This window comes from Penicillium citrinum (assembly GCF_028827155.1).
Source record: "Penicillium citrinum strain IBT 23319 chromosome Unknown utg000004l:1.0-2404223.0:1.0-2405248.0, whole genome shotgun sequence".
In the NCBI taxonomy this organism is placed as follows: Eukaryota; Fungi; Ascomycota; class Eurotiomycetes; order Eurotiales; family Aspergillaceae; genus Penicillium; species Penicillium citrinum.
The window spans coordinates 1,093,066-1,119,945 of NW_026622689.1; the positions used below are offsets into that span (position 1 = coordinate 1,093,066).

General features: G+C 48.6%; 13 protein-coding genes across 13 annotated transcripts; 7 read left to right on the forward strand and 6 right to left on the reverse strand.

Annotated features, from left to right (window-relative positions):
• Positions 1–174: 174 nt before the first annotated feature.
• N7469_005353 (flavin-linked sulfhydryl oxidase) lies at positions 175–885 on the reverse strand (the record flags this gene model as incomplete). Its single annotated transcript, XM_056644273.1, has 2 exons — positions 175–661; positions 722–885. 2 exons carry the CDS (start codon positions 883–885, stop codon positions 175–177), a joined length of 651 nt encoding a protein of 216 aa, XP_056501087.1.
• Positions 886–1,819: 934 nt separating this feature from the next.
• On the forward strand, positions 1,820–2,944 carry N7469_005354 (putative transcriptional regulator; the record flags this gene model as incomplete). Its single annotated transcript, XM_056644274.1, has 2 exons — positions 1,820–2,074; positions 2,138–2,944. The coding sequence occupies 2 exons, from the start codon at positions 1,820–1,822 to the stop codon at positions 2,942–2,944; spliced, it is 1,062 nt and encodes a 353-aa protein (XP_056501088.1).
• Positions 2,945–3,087: 143 nt separating this feature from the next.
• N7469_005355 (DUF5310 domain-containing protein) lies at positions 3,088–3,478 on the reverse strand (the record flags this gene model as incomplete). Its single annotated transcript, XM_056644275.1, is given in 4 exon segments — positions 3,088–3,174; positions 3,236–3,313; positions 3,364–3,388; positions 3,399–3,478. The coding sequence occupies 4 exon segments, from the start codon at positions 3,476–3,478 to the stop codon at positions 3,088–3,090; spliced, it is 270 nt and encodes an 89-aa protein (XP_056501089.1).
• A 315-nt stretch (positions 3,479–3,793) lies between these two features.
• On the forward strand, positions 3,794–6,400 carry N7469_005356 (putative AP-1 adaptor complex subunit beta; the record flags this gene model as incomplete). The annotated part of the gene is made up of 6 exons (XM_056644276.1): positions 3,794–3,870; positions 3,959–3,979; positions 4,056–4,187; positions 4,272–5,478; positions 5,532–5,893; positions 5,950–6,400. 6 exons carry the CDS (start codon positions 3,794–3,796, stop codon positions 6,398–6,400), a joined length of 2,250 nt encoding a protein of 749 aa, XP_056501090.1.
• A 1,185-nt stretch (positions 6,401–7,585) lies between these two features.
• N7469_005357 (NAD(P)-dependent alcohol dehydrogenase) lies at positions 7,586–8,816 on the forward strand (the record flags this gene model as incomplete). Its single annotated transcript, XM_056644277.1, has 3 exons — positions 7,586–7,762; positions 7,841–8,449; positions 8,526–8,816. 3 exons carry the CDS (start codon positions 7,586–7,588, stop codon positions 8,814–8,816), a joined length of 1,077 nt encoding a protein of 358 aa, XP_056501091.1.
• Positions 8,817–9,158: 342 nt separating this feature from the next.
• N7469_005358 (threonine synthase THR4) lies at positions 9,159–10,921 on the forward strand (the record flags this gene model as incomplete). Its single annotated transcript, XM_056644278.1, has 3 exons — positions 9,159–9,212; positions 9,303–9,610; positions 9,673–10,921. The coding sequence occupies 3 exons, from the start codon at positions 9,159–9,161 to the stop codon at positions 10,919–10,921; spliced, it is 1,611 nt and encodes a 536-aa protein (XP_056501092.1).
• Positions 10,922–13,480: 2,559 nt separating this feature from the next.
• On the reverse strand, positions 13,481–14,520 carry cspA (putative cell surface protein; the record flags this gene model as incomplete). The annotated part of the gene is made up of 2 exons (XM_056644279.1): positions 13,481–14,130; positions 14,184–14,520. The coding sequence occupies 2 exons, from the start codon at positions 14,518–14,520 to the stop codon at positions 13,481–13,483; spliced, it is 987 nt and encodes a 328-aa protein (XP_056501093.1).
• Positions 14,521–16,111: 1,591 nt separating this feature from the next.
• N7469_005360 (DNA primase subunit PRI1) lies at positions 16,112–17,713 on the forward strand (the record flags this gene model as incomplete). The annotated part of the gene is made up of 2 exons (XM_056644280.1): positions 16,112–16,497; positions 16,576–17,713. 2 exons carry the CDS (start codon positions 16,112–16,114, stop codon positions 17,711–17,713), a joined length of 1,524 nt encoding a protein of 507 aa, XP_056501094.1.
• Positions 17,714–18,052: 339 nt separating this feature from the next.
• N7469_005361 (NmrA/HSCARG family protein) lies at positions 18,053–19,022 on the reverse strand (the record flags this gene model as incomplete). Its single annotated transcript, XM_056644281.1, has 2 exons — positions 18,053–18,718; positions 18,768–19,022. 2 exons carry the CDS (start codon positions 19,020–19,022, stop codon positions 18,053–18,055), a joined length of 921 nt encoding a protein of 306 aa, XP_056501095.1.
• Positions 19,023–19,395: 373 nt separating this feature from the next.
• N7469_005362 (Zn(II)2Cys6 transcription factor) lies at positions 19,396–21,114 on the forward strand (the record flags this gene model as incomplete). Its single annotated transcript, XM_056644282.1, has 1 exon — positions 19,396–21,114. The coding sequence occupies one exon, from the start codon at positions 19,396–19,398 to the stop codon at positions 21,112–21,114; it is 1,719 nt and encodes a 572-aa protein (XP_056501096.1).
• A 223-nt stretch (positions 21,115–21,337) lies between these two features.
• On the reverse strand, positions 21,338–22,417 carry N7469_005363 (MAM33 family protein; the record flags this gene model as incomplete). Its single annotated transcript, XM_056644283.1, has 5 exons — positions 21,338–21,363; positions 21,419–21,756; positions 21,800–21,892; positions 21,958–22,138; positions 22,237–22,417. The coding sequence occupies 5 exons, from the start codon at positions 22,415–22,417 to the stop codon at positions 21,338–21,340; spliced, it is 819 nt and encodes a 272-aa protein (XP_056501097.1).
• Positions 22,418–22,894: 477 nt separating this feature from the next.
• On the reverse strand, positions 22,895–23,539 carry N7469_005364 (translation machinery-associated protein 16; the record flags this gene model as incomplete). Its single annotated transcript, XM_056644284.1, has 3 exons — positions 22,895–23,177; positions 23,228–23,312; positions 23,368–23,539. 3 exons carry the CDS (start codon positions 23,537–23,539, stop codon positions 22,895–22,897), a joined length of 540 nt encoding a protein of 179 aa, XP_056501098.1.
• A 337-nt stretch (positions 23,540–23,876) lies between these two features.
• Positions 23,877–26,214, forward strand: N7469_005365 (putative exonuclease; the record flags this gene model as incomplete). The annotated part of the gene is made up of 3 exons (XM_056644285.1): positions 23,877–23,889; positions 23,949–24,096; positions 24,156–26,214. 3 exons carry the CDS (start codon positions 23,877–23,879, stop codon positions 26,212–26,214), a joined length of 2,220 nt encoding a protein of 739 aa, XP_056501099.1.
• Positions 26,215–26,880: the final 666 nt, after the last annotated feature.

Genomic DNA, 26,880 nt, shown 5'->3' on the forward strand with positions numbered 1-26,880 from the left:
ATTCGTTCAATCCATGAATGGAATGATGTGTAGTTTACAGCTAGAAATACAGTCGACCCATCCAGTACCTGGCATGGGCATGACGTGCGAAACATTGTACAAAAGTGGAGATATCCAGGTATAGCTCATCTTCAACACCACATAGTCAAGGATGAATATGAATAGGAAAAATACCTAATCACACCTTCCATCCTTCCACCCAGACCTCCACCTCTCCTCCCAAAAACGACAATCAAACTCCTTCTTCCCAAGTTTCCGATTAACCTCATTATGCGCCTCACACATCCACCACCCGAATTCCGAGCGTCCACCGAGCTTAGGCTTATTCCTTCCACTCGGATGAGCCATCCAGGTCTGGAAATCATCCGCACATACCCAGCACGGATACAATTTTGCGAATAATTTCAGGAATCCGCCCATGTCCTCTTGTTGTTTTGTATCCGCTTTTTCTGGGTACGTTGCTGCCATTGAGTGGAGGAGTGTCCAGGTTGAACGGCCCAGGGCTTCAACGTCCGGTGGACAGTCTGAGGGGATTTCACTGAGAGATGGAGTTGCGGGGGCTGCGAGTGGTGCTGTTGAAGTTGTGGTGGATGTGGAGGGGTCTGATTTGGCTTGCTTTGTTAGAGCGCGCCATGAGGACATGGATGTGCAAGTTCGGCAGCTATTCACAATTTGTGGTTAGTTGGTGACTTTTTCTATGTTTGCTGGTTAGTGGACATACGGTTTGCCATCTTTATCCAGGACTACACCCTTCGGAAGCGGTGCTGAAGTATTGCCCGTCGCATTATGCTCTTGCGAATCACCGGCTGTTCGTGAAGCTTGATTGAAGAGCTGGGATTTGCCATCGTATTGGGAGTCGAACTGTTTCGGTGGTACTTCCGCCATGATTTCTTGGTTTTCGGGGAATTCAATTTGAGGGGGAAGCTGAATTGTTGCGGAAGTTTCCAGTCGGACACTTCGGTGACTAACCCGCTGCGGGCGACTCGGCCCGGTACTAATTCTGGCATTATTATACTACATACAATATGTAGTTAGTTATAGGAGTTGATTAGAAATCAACTCAGACAAATTTGAGAATAGTGGGTGAGCAGTATCAGTTGGCTCGGATTTATTCAATCCTCATCTCCAGAATGTTCTCTACTAGTCTACTTTATAGTGCTGATCATTATAATACGCTGCGAGCCTCACACTAGTGGTAAGTACTACTATCTAGTAAGTCGGACTTGTACTGGTTATTAACCTTGTACTACGAGCTGTGAAATAGGTATTGACTTAATAGTACAAGTACCAAATTGAACATACAATGCTTGTTATTTTTTATTGAAACTTCATTAGGTATGGGTAAAAGATTGCAGATATCACTATGTTCTATATTTGAATATATATCGGATCATACTTCCTGTGGTCAATGTGTTCATGAAGCTCAATCGATCTATACCTGTTCAATACACCAATCGAACTGAGATATACTAAACTATTCAATTGTATTAGCTCAATTAAATTCCACCTTCATATCACATCTACGCATAAGTTGAATCCCAGAGAGATGTTTCTGATCATCTGAAGTCTTGCGGGTAGAGTGGCAGATCCCCCGGCTTTGTCAGCTCATTTGCAACGCCAACCTTCACAAGGTCTCGCCAGGACGACGCGTGTTTGTACACTCAAACACGAGATTTGACGGCGATCACCTTAACCAATTCGTCACTATACACCCGATACACGCCTGTTGATATCGAATCGCGTCCAAAATTTCCCTTGTCTCAAATACCGACGGGCCGTGAAAAAGCACCGCTGTCAACCACCTACACCCTGATATAAAATGAGATCGAAACATGCACTTTCAGACTCGGAGTCGGAGCCGGAAACTAATGTGCCCAAAAAGCCGTCTGACGCTGCACTGGAAAAAGCTCTGCGAGACGAGGTCATCTCTCGGTGGAAAGCTGGTAGACAGAATGAGCTCACTGTGAAGCGGGTGCGACTTGCCGCAGAGCAGACATTGGAGCTCGAGGAGGGATTCTTCAAGACTACAGGGGATTGGAAAGCAAGGAGTGAAGAGATTATCAGAAACGAAGTGGTAAGAATATACGAGCTGTTTCAGAAATTTGGTTCTGTTATCTAACATGTAATTTCCCCGTAGGAAAAGCAAGACGCAGGTGAAGGCGAGGAAGAGGAAGAAGAAGAAGCTAAATCGTCACCTCAACCCAAAAAGTCGGCAGCTAAACGATCGAAAGGCGAGAATGCGCCAAACCCGCGCAAGCGACAAAAGACAGAGACCCCTGTTTCAGAACAAGAGGGCAAGCCAGAGATATCTGGGAATGATAGCGAAGAAGATAAGGAGAGCCCCAAGGCATCGAAAGTAAAGAACAAGTCAGATACAGCCAAGCAATCCTCGACCGAGGTATCAGACGCGCCTGAAGACGAACCCGCGCCTACCAAAGCAAGCGAAGCTACCAAAGATGATTCCGAAAGCGAGATGTCTGTCGTCATTGACGAGGAGCCCAAGCCTGCGCCGAAGCGCCAGAAAACAACCAAAGCACCGAAGGAGAAGAAAAAGGCGGCTCCCAAGGGCAAGGATGAAGATGTGGATCCCAATCAAGCAGAGATCAAGCGGCTTCAGGGTTGGCTAGTCAAGTGCGGGATTCGCAAGATGTGGTGGCGCGAACTGCAGCCATATGAAACCCCCAAAGAAAAAATTAAACATCTGAAGCAGATGTTGGAAGATGCCGGGATGAAGGGCAGATATTCATTGGAAAAGGCTCGGCAGATCCGCGATGAGCGTGAGCTCAAGGCGGACCTCGAGCAAATCCAACAAGGGGCAAAAGACTGGGGAAAAGACAGTGGAGATGAGGGTGAAGGCAGCGATGGTGGAGCCCCGCGACGCCGGGCAGCTCGAGGACGACAAGCGCTGGCATTTTTGGATAGTGACGGGGAAGAGACAGATTAATATTGAAGCTTGATGCTGACACAATGATTTGTTGGATCCGAGCATGTTCAATCAGTCCATTTCTGTAGTAATATACCATAGCCATAACATTTGATGGATAATATACCCAATCTTCTCATTGTAAACCCGGTAGTTTACTGATATTAACGGGCAGCCTTGGGTCCGCTCATACGCTGAGCGGCCAGACTGAAGACTGCAACAGACGAAATGAACAGAACGAGATTGTAAAACTAAGATCCCAGTCAGAACAGACGATCTTCAGACTTTGAAACTATTGATATCAGATCATACCGCGGTCCGGGAGTACTCATTCTCCTCAACCTCTGTCCTTGCCTCGACAAAGAGACGTCGTAAATTAGGAAGATTAGCCTATATACATGTCAGTCTTGGCAATGACCAGCACGAGCACCTCAACTCACCATGAAGAACAAGTTATAAATGACTCTTTTCTCACAACAAAGTGTTGACTTGGGGAGTTCCGTCGTATCGTTGTTTAAAAGGAGGTCGACCGAGCGGGTAGTTCGCCCCAGTCATTTTGTGGCCAACTTTTGATCGCCCAAAACACCCTTTCCTTCTTCCCTCCGCCTTTCAACTTCGCCCTTTCTTCCCCCCCCTCCATTCTCAACTCTCTTTTGTTTCCTTGCGTTTTAAAGTTCCTTGGCATCAGAAGAGGGTAATTACTCGAATTATCTCCGATCACTGCCTCCGAATCTCACCTCGCGCGACCGTGAGAGCTGTCGATTCTCCCCCGCAGTCGCTCATTGTCCCCTCGACCCTTTCTACTTCTCCCCTCGGTTGTCATTGGCGGAGGCACGACCTTGTCGTTGCTGAAGCTTGTTAGATCTCGCAATGGCGATGAACAAGATCCGCGGCGCCTTTGCAGTGCCTCGGAAAGGAGAGACCTTTGAGTTGCGAGCTGGGCTCGTGTATGTATTTCCTTTTCTCCGTGGACAGGTGGCCATCTGGTTGTCGGAGTCTTGATTGAAGTTATTCGAATACTGATCTTTTTAATAGATCTCAGTATGCCTACGAAAGGTATGTCGGGCTGTCCTATGTCGCACTAAGGTCGATGGTATACGAGACGGGCGTGGTGTGGCTGACAGCTCAATAGGAAAGAATCCATCCAGAAGACAATCATGGCCATGACACTGGGAAAGGACGTCTCAGCCCTTTTCCCTGACGTGCTGAAGAATATCGCTACGGGTGATTTGGAGCAAAAGAAATTGGTCTACCTCTATTTGATGTAGGTATTTCATGACCTGGGGGGAGATGAGCGAGAGAGGGAGAAAGGAGTCGCATGCGCTGACCATTGGACCCTGACATCTAGGAATTATGCCAAATCACACCCGGACCTTTGTATTCTAGCTGTCAACACCTTCGTACAAGACTCAGAAGACCCTAACCCGCTGATTCGAGCCCTGGCCATTCGCACGATGGGTTGTATTCGGGTGGAAAAGATGGTGGATTACATGGAAGAACCGCTGCGCAAGACCCTTCGCGATGAATCACCTTACGTCCGCAAGACCGCTGCCATTTGTGTAGCGAAACTGTTCGACCTCAATCCCAGCATGTGTCTCGAGAACGGTTTCTTGGAAATGCTCCAGGAGATGATCGGCGATCCGAACCCCATGGTGGTGGCCAACTCAGTGACTGCGCTCTCGGAGATCTACCATACTGCCCCCGAGACTAAGGCCTTGCAAGTGACTCCCAACACATTGCGGAAGATGTTGATGGCATTGAACGAATGTACGGAATGGGGACGTGTGACCATTCTCTCGACCCTGGCCGAATACCGAACGGCCGATGTCAAGGAGTCAGAGCACATTTGTGAGCGTGTTGCGCCTCAATTTCAACACGCCAATCCCAGTGTGGTTCTCGCAGCAGTCAAGGCCGTATTTTTGCACATGAAGTATGTTGGCCCGGAGCTGGCAAAGAACTACCTGAAGAAGATGGCCCCTCCTCTGGTCACATTGGTTTCTTCTGCCCCCGAAGTGCAATATGTTGCTCTGCGAAATATCGACCTTTTACTGCAGAAGCAGCCTGATATCCTTAACAAGGAATTGCGGGTGTTCTTCTGCAAGTACAACGACCCACCTTACGTTAAGTTCCAGAAACTCGAAATCATGGTACGGATATCAAATGACCGCAATGTCGACCAGCTTCTTGCCGAATTGAAGGAATATGCTCTTGAGGTCGACATGGACTTTGTTCGTCGTGCCGTAAGAGCAATTGGTCAGGTTGCTATCAAGATTGAAAGCGCCAGTGAGAAGTGTGTAAACACCCTTTTGGATCTGATCAATACCAAGGTGAACTACGTTGTTCAGGAGGCTATTGTCGTCATCAAAGATATTTTCCGAAAGTACCCTGGCTACGAGGGTATCATCCCTACCCTGTGCAAGTGTATTGATGAGCTGGATGAGCCGAACGCCAGAGCCGCATTGATTTGGATTGTTGGCGAGTATGCCGAAAAGATTAGCAACGCAGGAGATATCCTTGGTGGCTTTGTCGATGGGTTCAATGAGGAATTTGCTCAGGTATGTCTATTTCCCCTATTCGAAGTGCATTTACGGAGACTGACCTATGCCAGACTCAATTGCAAATTCTCACTGCAGTCGTGAAACTCTTCCTCAAGAGGCCCGATAAGGCTCAAGGTCTGGTGCAGCGAGTCCTTCAGGCGGCAACTGCGGAAAATGATAACCCCGACGTTCGTGACCGAGCCTACATCTACTGGCGTCTTCTGTCGAACACAAGCGATTCAAACGCTACTAAGAATATTGTCCTCTCCGAGAAGCCCCCCATTGTCACCACAATCTCCTCACTACCACCAGCTCTGTTGGAACAGCTTCTTCAAGAGTTGTCCACTCTATCTTCCGTATACCACAAGCCTCCAGAGCAATTCGTCGGACAAGGCCGATTCGGTGCTGATGCTGTTCAACGGGCCGCCATTGAGTATGATTTCCCCTATTGTCCACTTTAATTTTATGCAATTGCTAACTCCATGATAGGGAACAAATCCAAAACGCCCGTGAAAACCCCTTGGCTGCAGCAGCAGCCGCGGCAGCCGTCAGCGGCGCCACACCCCCTGCGCAGGCGCAAAACAACGTCGAGAACTTGCTGGACATCGATTTCGACGGCGGTGCCCCCGCATCCGCGCAAAAGGAACCCTCTGGCGATATGTCTGGCCTCGAGGGATTGGCTGGTACCCCGGTTCGAGTACAATCCCCCGCGGCTGGCGCTCCGGCTCCACAAGCTAGCAATAACCTGGATGATCTCCTTGGTGTCTTTGGTGACTCTGGAGCTTCGCAACCATCATCAAGCACTGCAAACGGTGGAAACGCCTCTGCTGATCTCATGAATGGTTTCTCTGGTCTTGATCTTTCTGGAAATTCGTCTTCGCCGGCACCAGCCGATAACCAGACCAAGAAATCTACTCAGGATATTATGGATCTGTTCTAGAGAGAGTATTGAGAGAGATTAAGCGTTTCTGGCTGGGAGATGAGAACCTGGCTGCTTTTATATCCTAGTGTTTTACAAGCGAGGATCTGAACAGAACGAGATAGATTCGTTTTATGTTTTTCTTTTTACTTTTTTTTCTTACATGTTTAATTTTTTTTCCTTGCTATGCATGTGCTGGACTTCAAAAAGGCTTGTATGTACATCTTCCTGGAAATCGTCGTCCATGAAAATTAGCGATTGCGATATAGATTTATTCTGTAGATTGGTCTACCTGCGCATTATAACTAAAGTGTACTATTAGTCAGAAGTCCTACAAACTGGAGTAGTGTAGTAATTCCATATGACACAAGTGTCGTATTGATTGCTCTCGAAGCTCAGTCCTTGGTTTTGTTTGCTTTGGCGCAGGCGTGTTGAAATTGTTGTTGGAGAAACGTCGCTGTGATGACGCATGTCAATGCTCAACTTGTGGCTTTTACACCGACTCTTCCACTTTGGATACTCATGCGATGACTCAAAAAATACCGGAAGAAACAATATTGGTGGATGCCATTGTGCATTCATGTATGACTCTAGCACTAACATGGATCTGCTTGTCATCCGGCGGAGTTAAGGAGATAGAAGGGACTTACTGTAGGATTTGTAAGGAGGGTAGCACTTAGGGCTTGACAATCTTACATACTGGTACTTGTTGCTCTATCTAGATCCAAAAGTTACCGTTAACAGCACTCAATACTTAGTATTGATCCATATATCAATTTGATTACTAGGGTAAGCGAGAGTACCTTCTCTAGATAGCTAAAGTAGTAAAAGTAACAAGGACTGGGCGGGTTCATTATGCCAGAGTAGAATCCATCTGTATAAACCAGGAAACCAACCTTCCACGCCTTTAGGGCTGTGTCTCCTAGAATGTCCCTGATTCGTACCAAAACACCAGCGAGACTCGATATCCCGAAGAATGTCTATTCCGCTGGAAACCGCACCTGCTGACCAATTCATTCTTCCCGACCGAGTTTTTCTTGCACCGAGTGGGACTGAGGGTCCCGCAATCTCTACTCCGTGGCCTATCTATGGCACCATATAAATGGGCCAGCGGCCCCCGGGGTGGAAACTTTTAGGAGTTAAACTATATTCACGGAGAAAGTCGCAGAAAGAGACATTGCATAGATCACGGACATCACAAACATCATGGCGCAATCTGAATATAAATTCGAGGGATGGATGGGTCTGGATCCTAGTTCCAGCGAGGGAAATATGAAATGGCAGGAATTTACGCCCAAGGAATGGGAGGAGACGGATGTCGATATCAAGATCTCTCATTGTGGTATTTGTGGTTCGGATTTGCATACGCTTCGCAGTGGCTGGGTGAGTTCCGCAAATATTTCTTATCATACTATTCCTCTTCCCTTTTCTCTCTTTCTTTTGCTGACGATCATATTCCAGCGCCCTACCAACTACCCCTGCTGTGTTGGTCATGAGATTGTCGGCACAGCCATCCGCGTCGGATCCCAAGTAAAGGGAATCTCCGTTGGAGACCGTGTTGGCGTCGGCGCCCAGAGTGACTCGTGCCAGGGTCGTCAGGGTGACTGTGAAGAGTGCGCCATGGGCTCAGAGCAATATTGCTCGAGGAAGTTCACTGGAACTTACAACAGCACTCACCAGAACGGTGACAAGTCTTACGGTGGATACGGACTATATAATCGTGTTCCTGGTCACTTTGCCATCAAGATCCCCGATGCCATTTCTTCTGCTGAGGCGGCGCCTATGCTATGCGGTGGTGTTACGCTTTATAGCCCTTTGAAGCACAATGGTTGCGGACCCGGTAAGCGGGTTGGTATCATTGGTGTTGGTGGATTGGGTCACTTCGGTGTACTCTTTGCCAAGGCTATGGGTGCTGATAAGGTTGTTGCTATCTCGCGGAAGATGAATAAGAGTGAGGATTCTTTGAAGATGGGTGCCGATCTTTACATTGCTACTGAGGATGAGCCGGATTGGGCGACGAAGTATTCTCGGTCTTTGGATTTGATTGTCTCCACTGTGTCTTCTACTAAGGTGAGTACCAAATACGCTGCCTTGAGGTAGTAAGTCGAGATCTTTGAAGGAATGTGATGCTAATATTGAATGATAGATGCCCATGACTGAGTATTTGGGTCTGCTCCGCACCGAGGGCAGCTTGGTCCAAGTTGGTCTGCCTGATGATGGCACTCTGTACGCACCAGTCCGTCCTTTGATGCGCCGTCTTAAGGTGCAAAGCTCTCTGGTTGGAAGCCCCAGTGAGATCCGCGAGATGTTCGAGTTAGTGGCCGAGAAGGGTATTCACCCTTGGATCCAGGAGATCCCTATGAAGGACGCCAACAAGGCCATTGTTGAGATGGAAGCTGGCAAGGCGCGCTACCGCTATGTCCTGGCGAACGAGTAAAGGGAAGGCCCATGACGACAAAATGAAATAGACGATAGACAAAGATGATATATGATGTAGATTGAATGATGACTGATGTTCCTTCAGAGAAATATGTATAAAATCACCTATACATACTGTAATGTAGTTGGGTTGTACGGAAATGTCCCAATCAGGACGTTTCCAATCGCCACGCGACTCCGTTTTCGGCCGCGCTAGTCCCGATTTGGCCACCCCTCCAAAAGTCCCCGCGGACTTCGCGATGATTCACATTTGCCCGCCGCTTTCTTCCCGGTTTGTTCTTCTTTCTTCTATATTCCCTTTGGTCCCGAGTCAATTGGCCGACTCTTTGCATATCACATCATGTCGCCGACACTTGCGCAACAATACCTTAGCACCCGAGGTGCTGAGTACAGAGTATGTATCAAATCCAATGCCCTGTGAAAAATAAGTGGGGTGTTCAAACCCGCAGGAACAGAGTCACTAATAGAGCCTCTTATCTTCTAGAAATCCTTCGAGGATGTGGTTATGAAGGGTCTTGCCAGCGATGGCGGCCTTTTCATTCCCGAGGAAATTCCTTCTTTGCCTGAGAACTGGGAGAGCTGGGTCGATGCCAGTTTCGAAGATCTCGCATTCAATATCATGTCGCTCTTCGTCTCGCCGGACGAGGTTCCCTCCGAAGACCTCAAGGATATTATCAAGCGTTCATACTCTACTTTCGATCACCCCGAGCGAACCCCTCTGGTTGAGCTCGATCCCAAACAGAACCTCTACTTGCTGGAACTTTGGCATGGTCCTACTCGGGCTTTCAAGGAGTAGGTCTTTCTAAGGTCTCAAATGTCGAATGACGAAAGTCCAGTGAACTGATTGACAATAGTGTTGCTCTCCAATTCCTCGGAAACCTGTTCGAATACTTCTTGAAGCGCGAGAACGAGGGTAAGGTCGGTAAGGACCGCCACCACCTTACTGTTGTTGGTGCCACCTCCGGCGACACTGGTTCCGCTGCCATCTACGGTCTTCGCGGTAAGAAGGACACCAGTGTCTTCATTCTCTTCCCCAATGGAAAGGTTTCTCCCATTCAAGAGAAGCAAATGACTACCGTGCTTGACGCCAACGTGCACAACTTGACTGTCGAGGGATCCTTCGACGACTGCCAGGATATCGTCAAGGCCCTCTTCGCCGATCCTGACATCAACTCCACCCACAGCCTTGGTGCCGTTAACAGTATCAACTGGGCCCGCATTCTCGCTCAAATCACCTACTACTTCTACTCATTCTTCTCTCTGAAGAAGGCAGCTAACCTCACCAAGGACAAAAAGGTCCATGTTGTTGTGCCCTCAGGCAACTTCGGCGATATCCTTGCTGGATATTTCGCTAAGCGTCTCGGACTTCCTATCGAGAAACTCACCATCGCTACCAACGAGAACGATATCTTGGACCGCTTCTTCCGTAGCGGTGGTCACTACACCAAGAAGGCCCTGAACACAACCGACGAGGGCGTCAAGGAAACTCACAGCCCTGCGATGGATATCTTGGTGTCAAGCAACTTCGAACGTCTGCTGTGGTTCCTGGCATATCTGACCGATAATGCCAGCACCGCCGAGGAACGTCGCCAACATGCCTGTGAGAGCGTCACTAGCTGGTTGAACCAGCTCAAGTCGCAGGGTGGATTCCAAGTTCCTCCCGCCGTCCTCGAGGCTGCTAAGGTAGACTTCGACAGCCACCGCGTCAGCAACGATGACACCATCTCTACTATCCGCAGTGTCTACAAGACTTGCTTCCCCAACAATGGACCCAGTAGCGCTAAGAGCTCCAAGACCGGTGGATATATTCTGGACCCCCACTCTGCTGTTGGTGTTGCTGCTTCCCAGCGCTCTATCCAAGAGTACCCCGGTGCCTACCACATCTCCTTGTCCACTGCCCACCCTGCCAAGTTCGCCGGCTCAGTTGACCTGGCCCTGCGATCTGAGGATGGCTATGTGTTCAATGAGATTCTGCCTAAGGAGTTCATTGGTCTTGAGCAGCGCGAGAGCCGCGTCACTCCTGTTCCGGCTGGTGCTGGTTGGGAAGGCGTTCGTGAGATCGTTAAGACTGAAGTTGAGCAGGAGTTGCAGGGCCAACGGTAAGGTGGTAGGGCCGTTGACAATTTCTGTTGATTATGCATAGACTCCCCACCCCGCTTGTTTGTGTTCCTTTACTTTGCAATTATATATTCAAAAGTCAAATGTTTGATGACAGAAATGGTACGATGCTTGCATTCATGTTATATAGATCTTCAACGACCAGAATATCGGATATATCGCTAAAGGCGTGACGTTTCGAACCTATTCTTCCTTCCCAAGAATATCATTTTCATCATGATACATTATTCAAACTCGATAGCTCCAATCTGCAGATTTAAGATAATTCGAACACCTACTACCTTCGTCATGGTCGTCTAGTAACGACTATTAGCTAGCATTGTAATCACATGAACGTCAACTACCCAAAATAGACTAGCTGACTGTCGCTAAGCACTAGCGCGAACGGAGTCACATGATCTACTCACCGCCCCAGCCAGCAGGGTATAAAAGCAACCCGTCCCCAGCAATCTTCCTCTTCTTTTTTTCTTTTCCAGCTCTCTTTGCCAATTGGCTTAGATCAAGTGTAGTATCTGTTCTTTTCAGTTTAATCTCTGAAAGTTTTCCATAGGAAAACAACATTGATTATTCTCATTTTTGGATCCCGCGGCTTGGCCTCTGTGCTTGCGCATGCCTTGCCGCACAGTGTCATCGGACTTACACTACCTCCGATCGACGCGAATACCCCCTTTTCATCAACTGTGTCGGCTTGTCCGATCATTTGGAGAAGAGATTTAACGCTGTAGAGTGATCCTAATTGCTTGATTCGAAGAAAAGAGAGCGACCCTATTAGAGATAGGAAGCTTGTGATATCTTATGATATAGGCTAGGCGTGTTTACGGCCCATTTCAGGCGCAGAAGTGCTACAGGCGTGTATTTCTAGAAGAATGTGATAATTCCAGCGCTTGAAACATCGAAGACGTTGCTATGTTATGCCTTATTGATCAAGACACTGGTAGGTCATAGCACGAGCTTTGTTGCCCACCCATGAAGCCATAGATGACCAACGTGGATCTTCGAACACTCTTAGGCATCACTCTTATGAGGGTATGTGCGGTCAAGAGTCGCATGTAACCCATTGAGTCCAACGATCAAATATGTGACCAGTATCGCTAAATACTGAGAAAGATGGAAATGTACTGATGCATAGATGAGACAGAAGTTCATGCCCAGAGTAGATGGGGCATGAATTCTTGCCAATAGTATGCAGCGAGCGGTTGCCAGTGGTATTTGCATGATCCATTGATGCATCTTTGGTATTCCCTTGGGGAGGGAGCCTCGCATGGCTCATTTTGCATTGTAGTATCGACATTTCCAGCTGAATCCACGAGGGTGGCATTGCAAGAGCTGTCTGAATGCACCGACCTGCTGTATTCTACAGGCACTGGTAAGGGCACCGGCATTGTATGGCCAAGAATGCCCCCAACAAGCGCTGAAAGAGCTTCGCTAAGGGGATATTGTAATGCATACTCATTTGGATTCTCATAATTCGTATTAGAATCGCCAAAACATCCATCGTGGGAATGTGATACCTCTAAGGACCTCCATTAGAGCTCCTAATACCGTGCTCATTGAGTTTAGGACTTGAACTGACCTGGTACAGGATGTAGATTCATATCAACCATGGTTTGCTCGAGGTTCAATACCCTATCGCGAAATGACTCTCCATCGTCAAGCTTCCGGCTCGGCTCTATCAAAGACCTAGTATACGATTTTCGATTTCTAGGTGGAAAAACAATTGTTTGCTTGAAGCGGTCTCGCCATCGGTGCATTTTTGCCTCGACTTTTATATCAAGGAAGAAAGGTTGCGAATTATGATGGAATGCCAACGCCGAATGCACTGTAGGCTGTTGAGCTGCTTGCTTCTCGAGTTTATTCTCTTCCATGTGCCAAACAAGTTGTCGACAATGACTGCGCCGCATCTGGCGACTTGATTTGTCTCTGCTGCAAGTCGTATGCCGGTGAAATTCCACCTAGAGGCGTGGATGACTTCGGAAGTTCTCGACATATACCAAACTGACTAGTAGTCAGTTTGGTATATAAAAGAAGCTAAATGTTCCCCTCTTGCGTTCTGACACACTTCTCTTTTGAACGATACTGAATGAGGCCCTTCTCTACCATTCTAATAAATCTCTTCTGATTCTATGAATAAAGTCTTCCAACATTGAAACCAATACTGCTTCTGTATTGAGACAGCAGGCAAAGGATAGTTTTAACTTGAAATATTACCGACAATGGCACAATATCTACTCTTTAGAAGAAAGGTGCTGAATCACAGAAAAGACATTGACGAAATAGATATTACTATTATGTATTATATATCAGAGAAAAACAAACAAAATCTCGAAATGACCAAGCAACTCTTTCTCCCACCACACGAGGGAGAGATCAAGCGGGCCTCAAATGGCACGAATGCGAATCGAGTTCGTATACGGAAACGACATCCCGAAATTCCAGATCCTCAGATCCCCCACCACGAAGATCAAGCGAGGACCGGGAAGGACGGGGCTTTATTCGCAGATAGACATGGAGATGTGCAATCTGCTCTTAGCTCAGATGGCTAATTTACAGAAGAGCCATCAGACCGACAACACCGGCCAGGAGACCAGCGACGGGCTTGGTGTTGGAGGCAGCACCGGTGAAGGGAACAGAGCTGGAGCTGGGCTGCTGGACAGCAGGAGTCTCGGGCTGCTGGGGCTGAGCAGGGGTCTCGGGCTGCTGGGGCTGAGCAGGGGTCTCGGGCTGAGCAGGGGTCTCGGGCTGAGCAGGAGTCTCGGGCTGCTGGGGCTGCTGGGGCTGAGCAGGAGTCTCGGGCTGCTGGGGCTGCTGAGGCTGAGCAGGAGTCTCGGGCTGCTGGGGCTGCTGGGGCTGAGCAGGAGTCTCGGGCTGCTGGGGCTGCTGAGGCTGAGCAGGAGTCTCGGGCTGCTTGGGCTGCTGGGGCTGCTGGGGCTGCTGGGGCTGAGCAGGGGTCTCAGGCTGAGCAGGAGTCTCGGGCTGAGGCTGGGGAGTGGGCTGCTTAGCGGGAACAGAGGAGTGCACAGCAGGAGCAGGCTTGGGAGCCTTGCTGGGGGCCTGGCTGGGGACGACCTTGTTGATGGTGACGGGGACCTCTTCACACTTGGTGCAGACAACAGTGCTGGTCTGGGTGATGGTGCTGGTCTGGGTAACGGGAACAGTAAAGGTGGAGTGACCAGAGGTAACAGTCGAAGTGGTGACTATATTATTGGTTAGAAAGAGATGTTTGAATATGATACGATTATCAACATACCAGGGCAAGTGGTGGTCACGACAGTGACTGTCTTGGTGGTGGGCTTGACGGGCTTGCTGGAGGTAGTGCAAGGGCTGGTAGTCGGGACAGTGCTGTGGTGGGTGGTGGTGGGCTTAGTGGTGGTGGTGCACGGGGTGGTGCTGTGGTGAGTGGTAGTGGTGGTTGGGGTGTGGTGGTGAGTGGTGGTGGTGCTGGACGAAGTGGTGGTGGTGGTGCAGGGGGTAGAGGTCGAGTGGTGCTCGTCGTTGGGGCGAATGAATTCACCACCACGAGCCTGCATCACACCAGCGAGAGCTGGGCTGGCGGCAAGGGCCACAAGAGCAACGGAGGGGATCATTTCGAGAGATTGAAGGGTTTCCCTTGAAGGTGAACTTTGAAAAAGAGTTGAAACGAATGAAGATGAGGTGGAAGAAAAGTTGTCGAGGACTGGAAGATCGTGCAACCTTTTATGCTCCTTTGGATCAGACAATGAGTTCAAATCGAGTCATGACGGAGTTGGTAACTACAACCTCGCAAAAGAGATTGAAGATGGTCTTGATCCACATCTTGATGTCTATGGCTGAAAGCAGGAACAACGACAGCAGAACCATGGCTGTCAGAGGTACTGGTGGATCAATATCGAGCGAAAATTTTGAAAGATGATACCTCTCTATGGCGGACTGAGATGCAAACGTGACATCTTGTAGTATCATCTTGGCTGGAGGTTCATTGAAGCTCCACCTGGTTTCCCGATGCGGAAGTTTATGGAGAGAATGGCTGTGATCGTCGATCAACGAACTGCAATATCACTCCCTACCCTGCCTTGATCAGGAGCAGAGCTACCAGTTGTAATCATTCAAGATGGATATACAGGATATGTGAAGGCCTGGTGGCAATGATGGTCAATCGCTAGATGGCTAGCATATCACCTACTAGTATTGTTGAGAAAGAGTAGGGGCCTATCGATTCACAATGTATTCGATAGCAAAAGACCTTTAGGGCCCATGGATGCGTACAAAATTACCACTGTACCAGGACGCGGGACTTCCCGCCGGTCAATCCTGGATCGATGTGACTGATCGAAGATCGATCAGTCTCAAGTAAGCTGGGTTAGGTACCATTAGTTGGTTGGTACGACCAACTGTCAACCATGCCCATCAGCGGTATCTGCAGCCACAAGAGACTAATCACAGGCTCTTCCGAGGTGTTCAGGAATGTAAAGAATGGATCTTCGACTTGCGGAGATAGTGTAAGCGTATTCATTGGTCACTAATGTTGGTTGGAATGTTGGACGGGACCCTGCTCAGGTGGCCACTTACCCAGGAGGTCGCCGGGGTACACCCGGGATAGGAAGCAATCATTTTTTTTTTTTTGCTAACTAGATATGGTAGCCATCGGAGAATTGGCGATGCAGTTCGTTACATGGAGCTGTTCTCAGTCCATGACGAGGCCATATAGGCTGACCACCGGATTTGAATAGTCTCCACTAAGAAAGTGCGGGGGTGTTTACCAACAGGAGGAAAATTCTTGCGTTTTGAGCCCGGCAAGGTTTTTCCTTTACTGAAATGATGAGTGGGCTTGTTCTTCAACCATTAGAATGGTTGGGCGGAAGTCTTGTTGTCATCCAGGGGAACGCAGGCGTGGGCAGGTACTGGGATGAATTTCGCCGCAAACGGCAAGGGGAAGAAGACGGAGAAAAGTCTGATCCCGATAGTACCGAGGACGAGCGCGAATTCATTCAGCCCTGTCAGTTACCACCATGCTGCCAGTCACTTGTAAGAAATTATCTTGAGCTTCTGTGAGGTTCGAGTGAGTCGTCCATTTACGGGCATATAGATACCATGCACGTGACTTAGGGCTTAGGGCGTACGCGTCTTCAACGCGTCGCGCGTCGCCTTCCTCATTTGGGCAGTTCGAACTTCCCTCCATCGCCAACCTCACTGCCCGCCATGCCACACCCAGTATCGCCGACTGGTTCGCCTCGAAAGGATGATGAAGAGCTTCCAGATGCTCCAGTGGAGGGGAACAAAGAGAATGGAGTCAAAGTGGAGGATCTTTTCAATGATGATTCGGACGAGGAGTTTCCAGCTTCCACCGGGCAAGATGTAAAGATGGAGTCATCCCCGGCCCCTGCACCCGAACCTGCGCCGGCTCCTTCTGGTGTGGACTCAGATGTTATGCTCGCTTTCTATCAGCGACTTTTCCCTTTTCGCTACTTGTTCCAGTGGCTCAATCATGGGATTGTCCCGACGCGAGACTTCGGAAATCGAGAGTTCGCCTTAACACTTCAGAATGATGCCTACCTTCGATACCAATCTTACCCCACTGCCGATCTGTAAGAATTCAACCCTCTGGATTGATCATCGACGTGTAGTCGCCCTGTGAGAACGCAACTAACGAAAATAAACTACAGGTTTCGGAAGGACATCCTCAAAATGAACCCCTCTCGATTTGAAATCGGCCCCGTATATAGCACCAATCCTCGCGACCGCAAAACTTTGAGAGGAGGGCAGATGAAGCCAGTCTCTAAGGAGCTCGTATTCGATATTGATATGACGGATTACGATGATATCAGAACATGCTGCCAGAAGGCCAACATTTGTGCCAAGTGCTGGGCTTTTGTCACAATGGCGATAAAAGTGATAGATGCTGCTTTGCGTGATGACTTTGGGTTTGAACATATCCTATGGGTTTATTCAGGTCGTCGTGGTGCTCACGCCTGGGTCTGTGACCCCCGCGCGCGGAATCTGTCCGACGATCGACGCCGAGCTATTGCTGGTTACCTCGAGATCCTGCGAGGAGGATCGCAAAGTGGGAAAAGAGTGAATCTCAAACGGCCACTGCACCCACACATTACGCGCAGTCTCGATATACTAAAGAACCACTTTGCGCAAACCACGCTGATGGATCAGGACACTTTTGCTAGCTCGGAACAAGCTGATCGACTTCTGGCATTGCTTCCCGATAAGAATCTGAATGATGCACTGCGACGAAAATGGGACTCGTCTCCTGATCGTCCCAGTACAAGCAAATGGGCCGATATTGACTCCTTGGCCAAAACTGGAAAGAGCAGCACTTTGAATACGACAACCCTCCGAGATGCGAAACAGGATGTCGTACTAGAATACACTTATCCTCGTCTTGATGCTGAGGTCAGTAAGAAGATGATTCACTTGCTGAAAAGTCCTTTCGTCATTCACCCTGGTACTGGCCGAATTTGTGTTCCCATTGATCCTCGGAAGGCGGAAGAATTCGATCCTCTTTCAGTTCCAACTGTGATGGAACTCCTAGCGGAAATCGATGCATACGATGCCAAACATCCTGCGGGCACAGCAGAAGTAGATATGCCCGATGTGGAGGGTAGCGCAATGAATGGTTCCGATATGAAAGGCAATGGCCGCAAACTGCAGGATTACGAGAAGACTAGTCTGAAGCCTTACGTTGAGTTTTTCCGCTCATTTATCGCGGGCTTGCTCAAGGAGGAACGAGTGGTCAAACGAGAACGTGAGGAGGTCAAGCCAACAGTGAAGGCTGATCTGATGGAGTTCTGAGCCGTTTGGCATTTTACGATCTTATGCTCTTTGATTATTCTCTTGGAAGGGCCATGCATATTCCCTAGGCTATTTGGCAAGCTCTTCAGGCGTTTTTTGGGATTCATTACTGAGTCACTTGTGGTCTCACACATATAACATACACTTTTTCTCAAGCTTTCAATTCCTCACTATTTATACTCCTTTCCATCCATTAGTTTATCAGATAAAAGATCATGGTGCATCTGATTTGGAGCCTTTTCAGCTCTCAATCCCCTCATATTACCTAATTAGGTAGTGTTTGGACTGCCCAAGTGATAGGGTCGATAAATTTCCTTTTGAACATTCGTGAACATTAAACTATATCTCTTTGAAGCCGCTGTCCTCCTGCAGCCATGTTTTGAAGTCCTTCAAGCCAGGATGAATCTTTCTCAGCTCGGAGATATTTGCACCATATCCAGCATCATAGAACCACTGGAACATGTAGCCCAGATCCTTCATCATAGACATGAGTATTCGACTCACGAATTCGAATGTCATTGGAACATTTTTTCCGGTCTCTGACTTGAATATTTCAGCCATTTGCTTGAAGGTGAGTTCATCGCCTGCAAGGGAGAGAGCTTTGCCCTTGTGCTCCTCGGGAAAGAGAAACGCCTTCGCGCCAAAGAAGCCAATATCCCTTGTTGAAATGAGTTGCAATGGCTTTCCCTTCACAGTGACTTTCCAAGACGTTGTAAAGACTTTACCATAGAAATCAGGAGTAAAGTTCTCCAGGAAAGCAACTGGACGCAAGATCGTCCACTCCATCCCGGAACCTTTGGCCCTTCTGACAAGGTGGTGTTCAATATTGTGCTTGCTGATGAAGTGTGGGATTGGCGTAGGACTTTCAAATGAAGCATCACCACCTCGGTCAACTGATGAATACAGAAAGAACTTGACACCACGCTTGAGAGCAACATCGATCAACCCTTTGCCTTGCCGCTCCTCTGCCTCGTGATTTGACCCTCCCGGAACAGGAACCTGCAACTGGATATTAGATCAAGTATGCAAAAGGTTTCAAAATTCAGTTTCTTACTTGTACACTAAAAACACCCCATATCGAGTTAGACGTAACCTTCTTGGCACATATGAAGAGGTCCTCTGGCTGATCAAGATTGCCTTGGACAAGCTTAATATTTGCAGACTTGCTCAGAAGGCTCTGGGCACTCTTAGAAGAAGCATCTCGGGTTGCTGCTAGAATTTCAAAGTCTGCGTCTTGATCGAGAAGTGCTTGGATGACGCTGCCTCCTTGTTTGCCGGTGGCGCCGATTATGAGGAGTGTTCGAGGCATTGTATGAATCTCCTATTCAATCAGAAAAGCATAGACAATATCCGATATTGATTCAATAGACGAGAAAAGAAGAAAAGTTGAGGACTGAGACGAATAGAAGTAAATGCGTCGAAGGGTCACATATTTATGGCAAAATTTGTCGAGTCGAACGCGAATCCGGCTTGATAATGGACGTCATCCATTGATAATCTCGGCCTTGACTTCAACCCCGAAACTACATCGCCCCCAACTATCGACACAACTCGAGTCCACGAGTGATCTATAGGCATAATCTGCATCGTAAATGGCAATTTGAACTGAATACAGTGGCTTTCTATTATCTCGACCTTCTTTCTTTGTCCCATGCAGGAGGACTTGCTTGAATCTCGGCGTGATGGCGCAGAGTAACGCACCAAGAAAGGAAGCAGAAAGCTCAAAAATCATATCAAATAAGCGCAGTTGCACAAGATGCAATCAAAAGAAAGTCAAGTGCAATCGAAGGAGTCCTTGTAATCATTGTGTCAAGGCAAAGGAGACGTGTATCTTTCCAGGTGATAAACGCGCCCCACGTCAGTTGAATCGACCACCAGTCAGCGAGCTACTTGCGCGTCTGAAGGAGTTAGAAGCGGAGGTAGATCAGCTGCGATCTAAAGAATCAGATCCTTTATTGACGGAAGAGAGTGCTCCAAAATCAAATGAATTGCCCGAGAGCCTGGCATTCAACGGGTTCAGCTTACCAGGACCATCACGCAATTTCACTAATGGCTGGTCATCCCGCGAGTTTCGACATCACCATCTACAACCTGAACAGATTAAAAAACTATGGACCGTGCATCAAGAAAACGTTGCACCTCTCATCGCTATTCTGCACATCCCTTCGACTCAAAAAATTATCAGTGATGCGATAGAGGGTGTCGAGCTGGACGCAGTACACGACGCATTAGTCCTTGCAGTCTGCTTTTCCGCGATTGTCAGTCTGACACCAGCCCAATGCCAGACCATACTAGATCGAGACCACCATACAGCAAGGAGAAATTACGAAATTGCGTTTGGAAGAACCCTTGATTCGGCAGGTTTCTTAAACCCCAAGAATATACTGATCATACAAGCCGCGGTCTTATTCTTGCTTTGTTCTCGTGCTGGCGGCAATACAAGACTCGTCTGGGCGAGAACCGCGGTGGTAATTCGCCTCGCACAAAGTCTCCAGATACATACGGATGGAGAGGAGTTAAAGTTAAGCCCTTTCGAGACTGAGATCCGTCGCCGTTTGTGGTGGTATATTTGTATCTTGGATATGCTTTCTTCGGAGGATCAAGCCATGGATACGCAAATCAGACCCGGAATGTTCAATACGAAGTACCCATCAAATATTAATGGAAAGGACCTTTCCCCGGGGATGGTCGCGGAGCCAACTGGGAGGGTAGTTTTTACTGATATCACTCACTGCATCTTGAGCTCAAAGGTTCTGAATGAGATATATTGGTCTCGACCACTACTCGATAGGTCATTGACAACGAGTTTCTCGGACCAGGAAGATGCAGTGACGAGGGTGGGTAAAAATCTACAAGATGAATACCTGAGTTACTACAACCTGGATATCCCTTTACAATGGATATCCGCGACCATCATTCGCCTTCAACTGTCAAGGGCGTGGCTACTGTCTCGAATTCCATCTGAACCGCTACTAGGGTCGAATCAGCCACATAACGATACTGCGTTTGAGACTGCCGTCGAGTGTATCAATTTTTCATACTTACTCCAGACAAATACAGTTACTGCGCAGTGGAGTTGGCTCTGCAAGAGCTACAAACAGTGGCAGATCATGGCATATTTACTTGCAGAACTGTCAAACCGTCCATTGTCTGCTGAAACGGATCATGCCTGGGATGTGGTGACGAAAATGCTACTTCAGTGGCAACAAAATGCCCAAAACGATACAGCATTCGAAAAACCTTTTACTGAATTGGTAGAACGAGCTGCCGCTGTACGTGCTGCGAAACTAGCAGTCCAGTCCGTCCCTCAAGATGAGCCTGTTCGGGACCCGGGGGAAAACCCATTTGGAATTTTAGAGCTGGGACTTAGCATCGACTGGCTTCGCGAAGCTGGGATCTAACGGTTGTGGAAATAAGATGACTTGGAATTTGGTTGATCATATGTTGGCAGAATTATTGGTACAGGATTGGCCTAATGCGCTCAACACACACTTTTTTTGGCCTTGGTTTGATGGGAGGGGTTGTAGCAAGTAAAAAAAAAATACAATAAAGATGGCTAGAAGCCTCTTCGAAAGGGGATGAGTTGGGGCAAAATTAGTTCGAGCTTCCAGGCGGGTTCATTGCTTAAGCAGAAACGAACTTGCGGACGTCTGAAACGTGAAAGGTTAGCACACTGTATATGATGCAGGGAAATGAGAAACTTACTCTCCAACCACCGCATGTATTCCTTCTGCTCCTTGTAGGCAATGTAGTCGGTGACCATGTTCTGGAACTCCAGGTTGAGGCCACGCTCCTCGAGGTAGCGACCCCAGAAAGCAAGCAGCTCAGGGTCAAGGTTCTCAGCAGGGGGACCGGCGTAGAGGCTCTGGCGGGTCCAGTCCTTCTCGGCGGTCTGGGCGTTGGCAACCTCAGAGTTGTTGTAGTGGGCAATCTCCTCGATCTGGAGGTCACCGTCCTGAATGACAGCCTGGACCAGAAGAGCACCGTTGCTGGGCTTCTCAATGGCGACGTTGATGCGGGCGGGGAAGGTAGGGGGGGAGAATCTCATCCTCACCCTCAATATCCTTGTTCTGTTGGCCCTGGTACTCTCCCTCATCACCGAGAGACTCATCGGCAAGCTCATCCATGGGGTCCTCAGCAAGGTTGTTGATATCGGCGACGGTGAAGGTGACCTTGACACTGATTTTGAATGCATGTTAGAATGGTTATCATGCGCGACTAGAGCTCGGGGTGAATGGACTTACGTCTCGTTGCCAAACTTCTTGGTCAGAACAACCTCCTGCTCGCCCTCAACATCCTTGGCCTTCCACTCGCCGGTCTCGAGAACGTAGTCAATGCTAGCCTTTTGCTCCTTGGAGTCTTCGACACCGGAGGCCTTCTCGTGCTTGAGCTCCTCATCGAGCTTAGCAATTAACTCGACGTCACCTATCAAGCAAAGACATTGCATGATTAGCAAATTTCCTCATAGCTGCGTATCACACGCCATCCAATCTCATCACGCAGATTATTCCGTGATCACATACCTTCAGCGGCGGGCTCGCGGAAGACGCTGGTTGTGGAAAAGCTGGCGTAGGCGGGCTGAGCAACCTGCTTCCATGGCTGGATGAAAGTAGCCTTGGGAAGGACAGCCGGACGAAGAGAAGTGCGGACGACAGAGCGCGAGAAGCGCGGGGCAGCACGGGAAAGGGCACGGAAAGACAACATTTTGAATGTGAAAGATGATTGTTGGATGAAGGAGACTTCGGAGGAGAAAAAGTTGCGGGTGAAGCTGGAATGCTGCCACGCCAAGCCCGGAGGCCCGCTGGTACCGCCTGCCGATCTGCCGCTTGTTTTGTCTGTGGAACAACTTGAAGGAATTGAATTATATTGCAAGATATTAGATATTTAGGACATCTTGCAGGGTAATTGCATGGTTTGTCAGTATTCATCTCAGATAGAAATGAGTAATGAGCCGTGACTATTTACGCTATCCCTGTCGAACACTCAATCAAAGCAACAGAACGTAAAAATGATTAGTTACAACGAGCATCTCGTACTTTGCTATAGAAATTGCATGATAGATCCAATGGTATTTGCAACTGTTGACTTTTGTTCTCCATATACGCCCAGACATCCCACTTGCTTCCAAATGAAATAAGTCATAAAAGAAAGAAAAGAAAAAGATCTAGAGGATATCCATCATTATGACATGCCTTTGGGAGGGAAGGTCGATTCCCTTTTCTCTCCTCCTTGAAGCATGCGAACAAACTTCAAAGGGCTGAGACCAGACCATTCTCCATTCCAGTGCTTCAATGCTAACAGGACATCCATTTCGGTCAAGTCTGGCACCCAGAATCCGGTCTTAAACTCTTTCTCCTCTGTCTCTGTCCTTTGTCCAAGTACCTCTTCACGCTTGCTGGGTGGGCGACCCTTACGGCGCTCTTGTTTGAGCTGCGCAATTTCTTCAGAGTCTCGATAGATGTACCTACTGGGGGGTTAGTACAGTATCGCTATTTAAAGTGCATAGTATCATACTTGGTAATCAGCTCGGCCAGCTCATTTTCGGACAAAGGTTCGGAGATGGGTTGGACAGCGTCATGGAAGTATTCGATTCGATCAACTGATTTGACTTAGCACTTTTGAAGGAGCAGATTACCACAAGAAAAGGTCCTTACCGTATGGCTGACGAGCCCTCATGGTGATCGTATTATGGCGGGACAGACGGTCGTCCCGATGACCGGCACGGCGTAGCCGACGAGCATCACGACTGTTTTCATGCAACGAGTCTACAACACCTCGCTTTTTGGAAATGTGCTTATGCACCTTTTGCAGAGTACGAGAGGGCATGGCGAAATGGGGGAATGCGAAAATATCTCTATCCAACGTTTCTGTCCCGCCGCTATCAAATTAATTTTCGGTCGTGCCTGCAGAATAAGGCGGTCACTGTTACCCACCGCCTGCCACAATCCACTGAAGCATCGCGTCTGCGCGTCGACAGGAACAAACGAGAACAAACATTCCAGCACCAGCCATGGAGGTATTTACTGTGTGAATCGACTCAGCTCTTTTGCTTTTCATCCTATTTTTTCATTTTCCACGCGTTGGGCTTTGGATATCACCATTCACATGTTCATATCTGTCGAGTAAATACGAGGACCCGCCTGTGTCTTGACCGGTGCCCATCATGGGTATCAAAGGTACATGATTGCTCCTGTGATGGATGGGAGAAGGCCTCTGAGCTGACTTGAAGGAATAGGACTACATGGTCTTCTCAAATCCATTCAAAAACCATGTCATTTGAAGAAATTTAGTGGCCAGACCCTTGGAGTCGACGCTTACGGATGGCTGCACCGCGGGACGGTGGCCTGCTCTGTGGATTTGGTTCTGGAGCGGCCTACTAGGAAGTATGCATCTCTTCAACGATCGATTTCTGGTATATAACATGAAGCTTATCGTGATCTAGACATCTTGATTTCGTCCTCAATCGAGTTCGCATGCTTTTGTACTTCGGAGTGAAACCATACCTCGTATTCGATGGAGATAATCTGCCCAGCAAGGCCGGCACAGAGCATGACCGACAAAGAAGACGCCAGGAAAGCAAGGCACTTGGACTTGAGCTGCAGAGGAAGGGTAAAATGCCCGAGGCCTACCAGGAGTTTCAGAAGGCTGTCGATGTAACCCCGTACATGGCCCGTCAGCTCATCGAGGAGCTGAAACAGATGGATGTACAGTATGTGGTGGCACCCTATGAAGCCGATGCCCAATTGGTCTACCTGGAACAGCATGGTCACATTCAAGGAATCATTTCGGAGGATTCAGACCTGCTAGTGTTTGGAGCAAAGCGATTGTTATCTAAATTGGACCAGCATGGCGAATGCATCGAGATCAACCGAGCTGATTTTACGGCATGTCGCGAGGTCAGCTTGGTTGGATGGAGTGATGCAGATTTTCGTCGCATGTGCATATTGAGTGGTTGTGATTATTTGGCGAACATCCCGAAGATGGGATTGAAGACTGCTTACCGCAGTATTCGAAAGCATAAGACTGTGGAGAAGGCTCTCCGCATGATTCAGTTTGATGGCCAATTCAAGGTTCCGGCCGGCTACCTGGCCAACTTCATCCAGGCCGAACTGACATTTCTCTACCAACGAGTTTATTGTCCCACAGCTCAGAAGCTTGTTACTTTAACCGTGCCGGAAGACGGTATTAATCTCGACGAACTTCCTTTTATAGGTGGCGACGTGGAAGCGAATATTGCTGCAGGGGTTTCGTGTGGAGATCTCGATCCATCAACCAAAGAGCCCATTATATTGAAGCCAGTGGCCTCAGGTAAATTACCCCTGGGTATCAGTCGTCGCCAGACGCTGGGATCTTCTTCAGAGCTGAAGCCTAGCAAGCCGATCAACTCCTTCTTCACCCCGAAACGGACGCCTCTGGGCGAGTTGGATCCGAACAGCCTGACACCATCCCCGAGCCAGCAACGGCTATTGGAGAGGAATGCGAACAACTCTTGGCAAGCAAACTCGGCTCCCTTACGCTCTAATTCGGTCAGAAACACCCCACTGCGTGCCTTCTCAGACCAGGCTGGTCTCAGTCCTATGGCCCGGAGTGTCGAACGAAGTACGCTCTCGTCTGAAATTGCACGGCCATCCACTCTGCAGCCCATCAAGCGGCAAAGGCTCTGTTCTGAAACAGAGGATGACTCTCTACCAACTCGCCCTGATTTTAGGAGTCGATTCTTTAGTCCCAAGCCGGATCAACTGAGTCCAAGTGGCCAGAAATTGTCTCGAAGTAAGAAACAGCGCAAATCGATGCTGGACGTGTTCTCCGACGAAGTGGCCGAGGATATTTTCTCTACCATCCCGGACCCAGCTTCTACTGCTGAATCTCCTGGGTCACAACCACCGACGAGTCAAGAATCTGTTGACATTGAAGACGAGAAGAAGCATGTGGATTCATCATCAAATAACGAACCAACCAAGAATATTGACGCCCAGTCTGCTGTGCCTTCCCCGGATGACAATTTTGACCGCGCACTGGAATATCATGTACAACGACAGAACACAAATATCCTTTCTAAATTTACATTCAAATCTGGCCCGACATCTGAAACTGCTGCACCCCACCTACCCACGAGCAGGCTCCCAGTTATGCAACCCCGCAATCGGCCATCACCCCTCGGCTCCCCCAGGACCCCAGCTGGAGCCTCCCAGAATAGATCCCCGCAGCGCAGAAGATTGACTCCGCTTCAACGTATGGGGCAGGCTGCCTTAACTCGGTCTCATAGCATCAATTTCCCCACCAAGCTCCGACAAGCCGACTCAATGAACTCCAACTCTGAGACCAGTTCCATTGCGGAATCTTCATTTAATGGGAGCAGCGGCACCCAAGGGAGCGAGGACCTCATCGTTCCAGACAGCGAAGATGAAGAAGAGGAGGGAGAGCAGGAAGAGGATGAATCATCCATGCTGGCGCCCACTAAGCCTTTAGATCTGAAACGTTTCTCATTCGCAGCCCATTGAATACAAATCCACATATTTCGAGTTTGGTATCGGAGTCAAGGAAAGGGTACATCTACATCGGACATGCATTTTCAAAAGACGAGTGGGATTTTGCTTCTTCTGGCGTAGTATGGGATATTTTCATAGTCATAGGTTTACCATCATTGGAGTTTAGCATTCAATCAACCCAATCGAATCCAGTACAAAGTATTCCATACTCCTGTATAATCAATCTCATCCGCATCTGAATCTGTAAAAAGTCCATTAGGTACAAAGTAGTAGAAATGCGCCACTCAATCGGAGGAGGCTGGGGTGACCCGCCAGTGGGGCTCAAACCTTATCAGGATGAGCACTAAGCCTATAATAGACTAGTATGTATACAGCAGAGCAACCCGTGCTGGCAGAATTACAAAAGAAGGAAGCGGTATCAATTGGTTTCCCGGGAAGCGGCAGAGTAAACAAAGGCGGTTGGCCCAGCCTCTTGATATTCTCATACATCGACTCCATCCCCAGCCTCCAAGGGCTTCACGATTTGCGCCTGACGTGTTTACTCTCGCAGCTACGATCTTTCCTCCCTTTTCCCCCTTCCATTCCTTCTACACATTCCTCTCCTTCTCCATCTCGTACTACACTTGCTGTCCAGAAGACTTCAAGATCTCTAACCATCGTTGAGACTTGCATATAGGT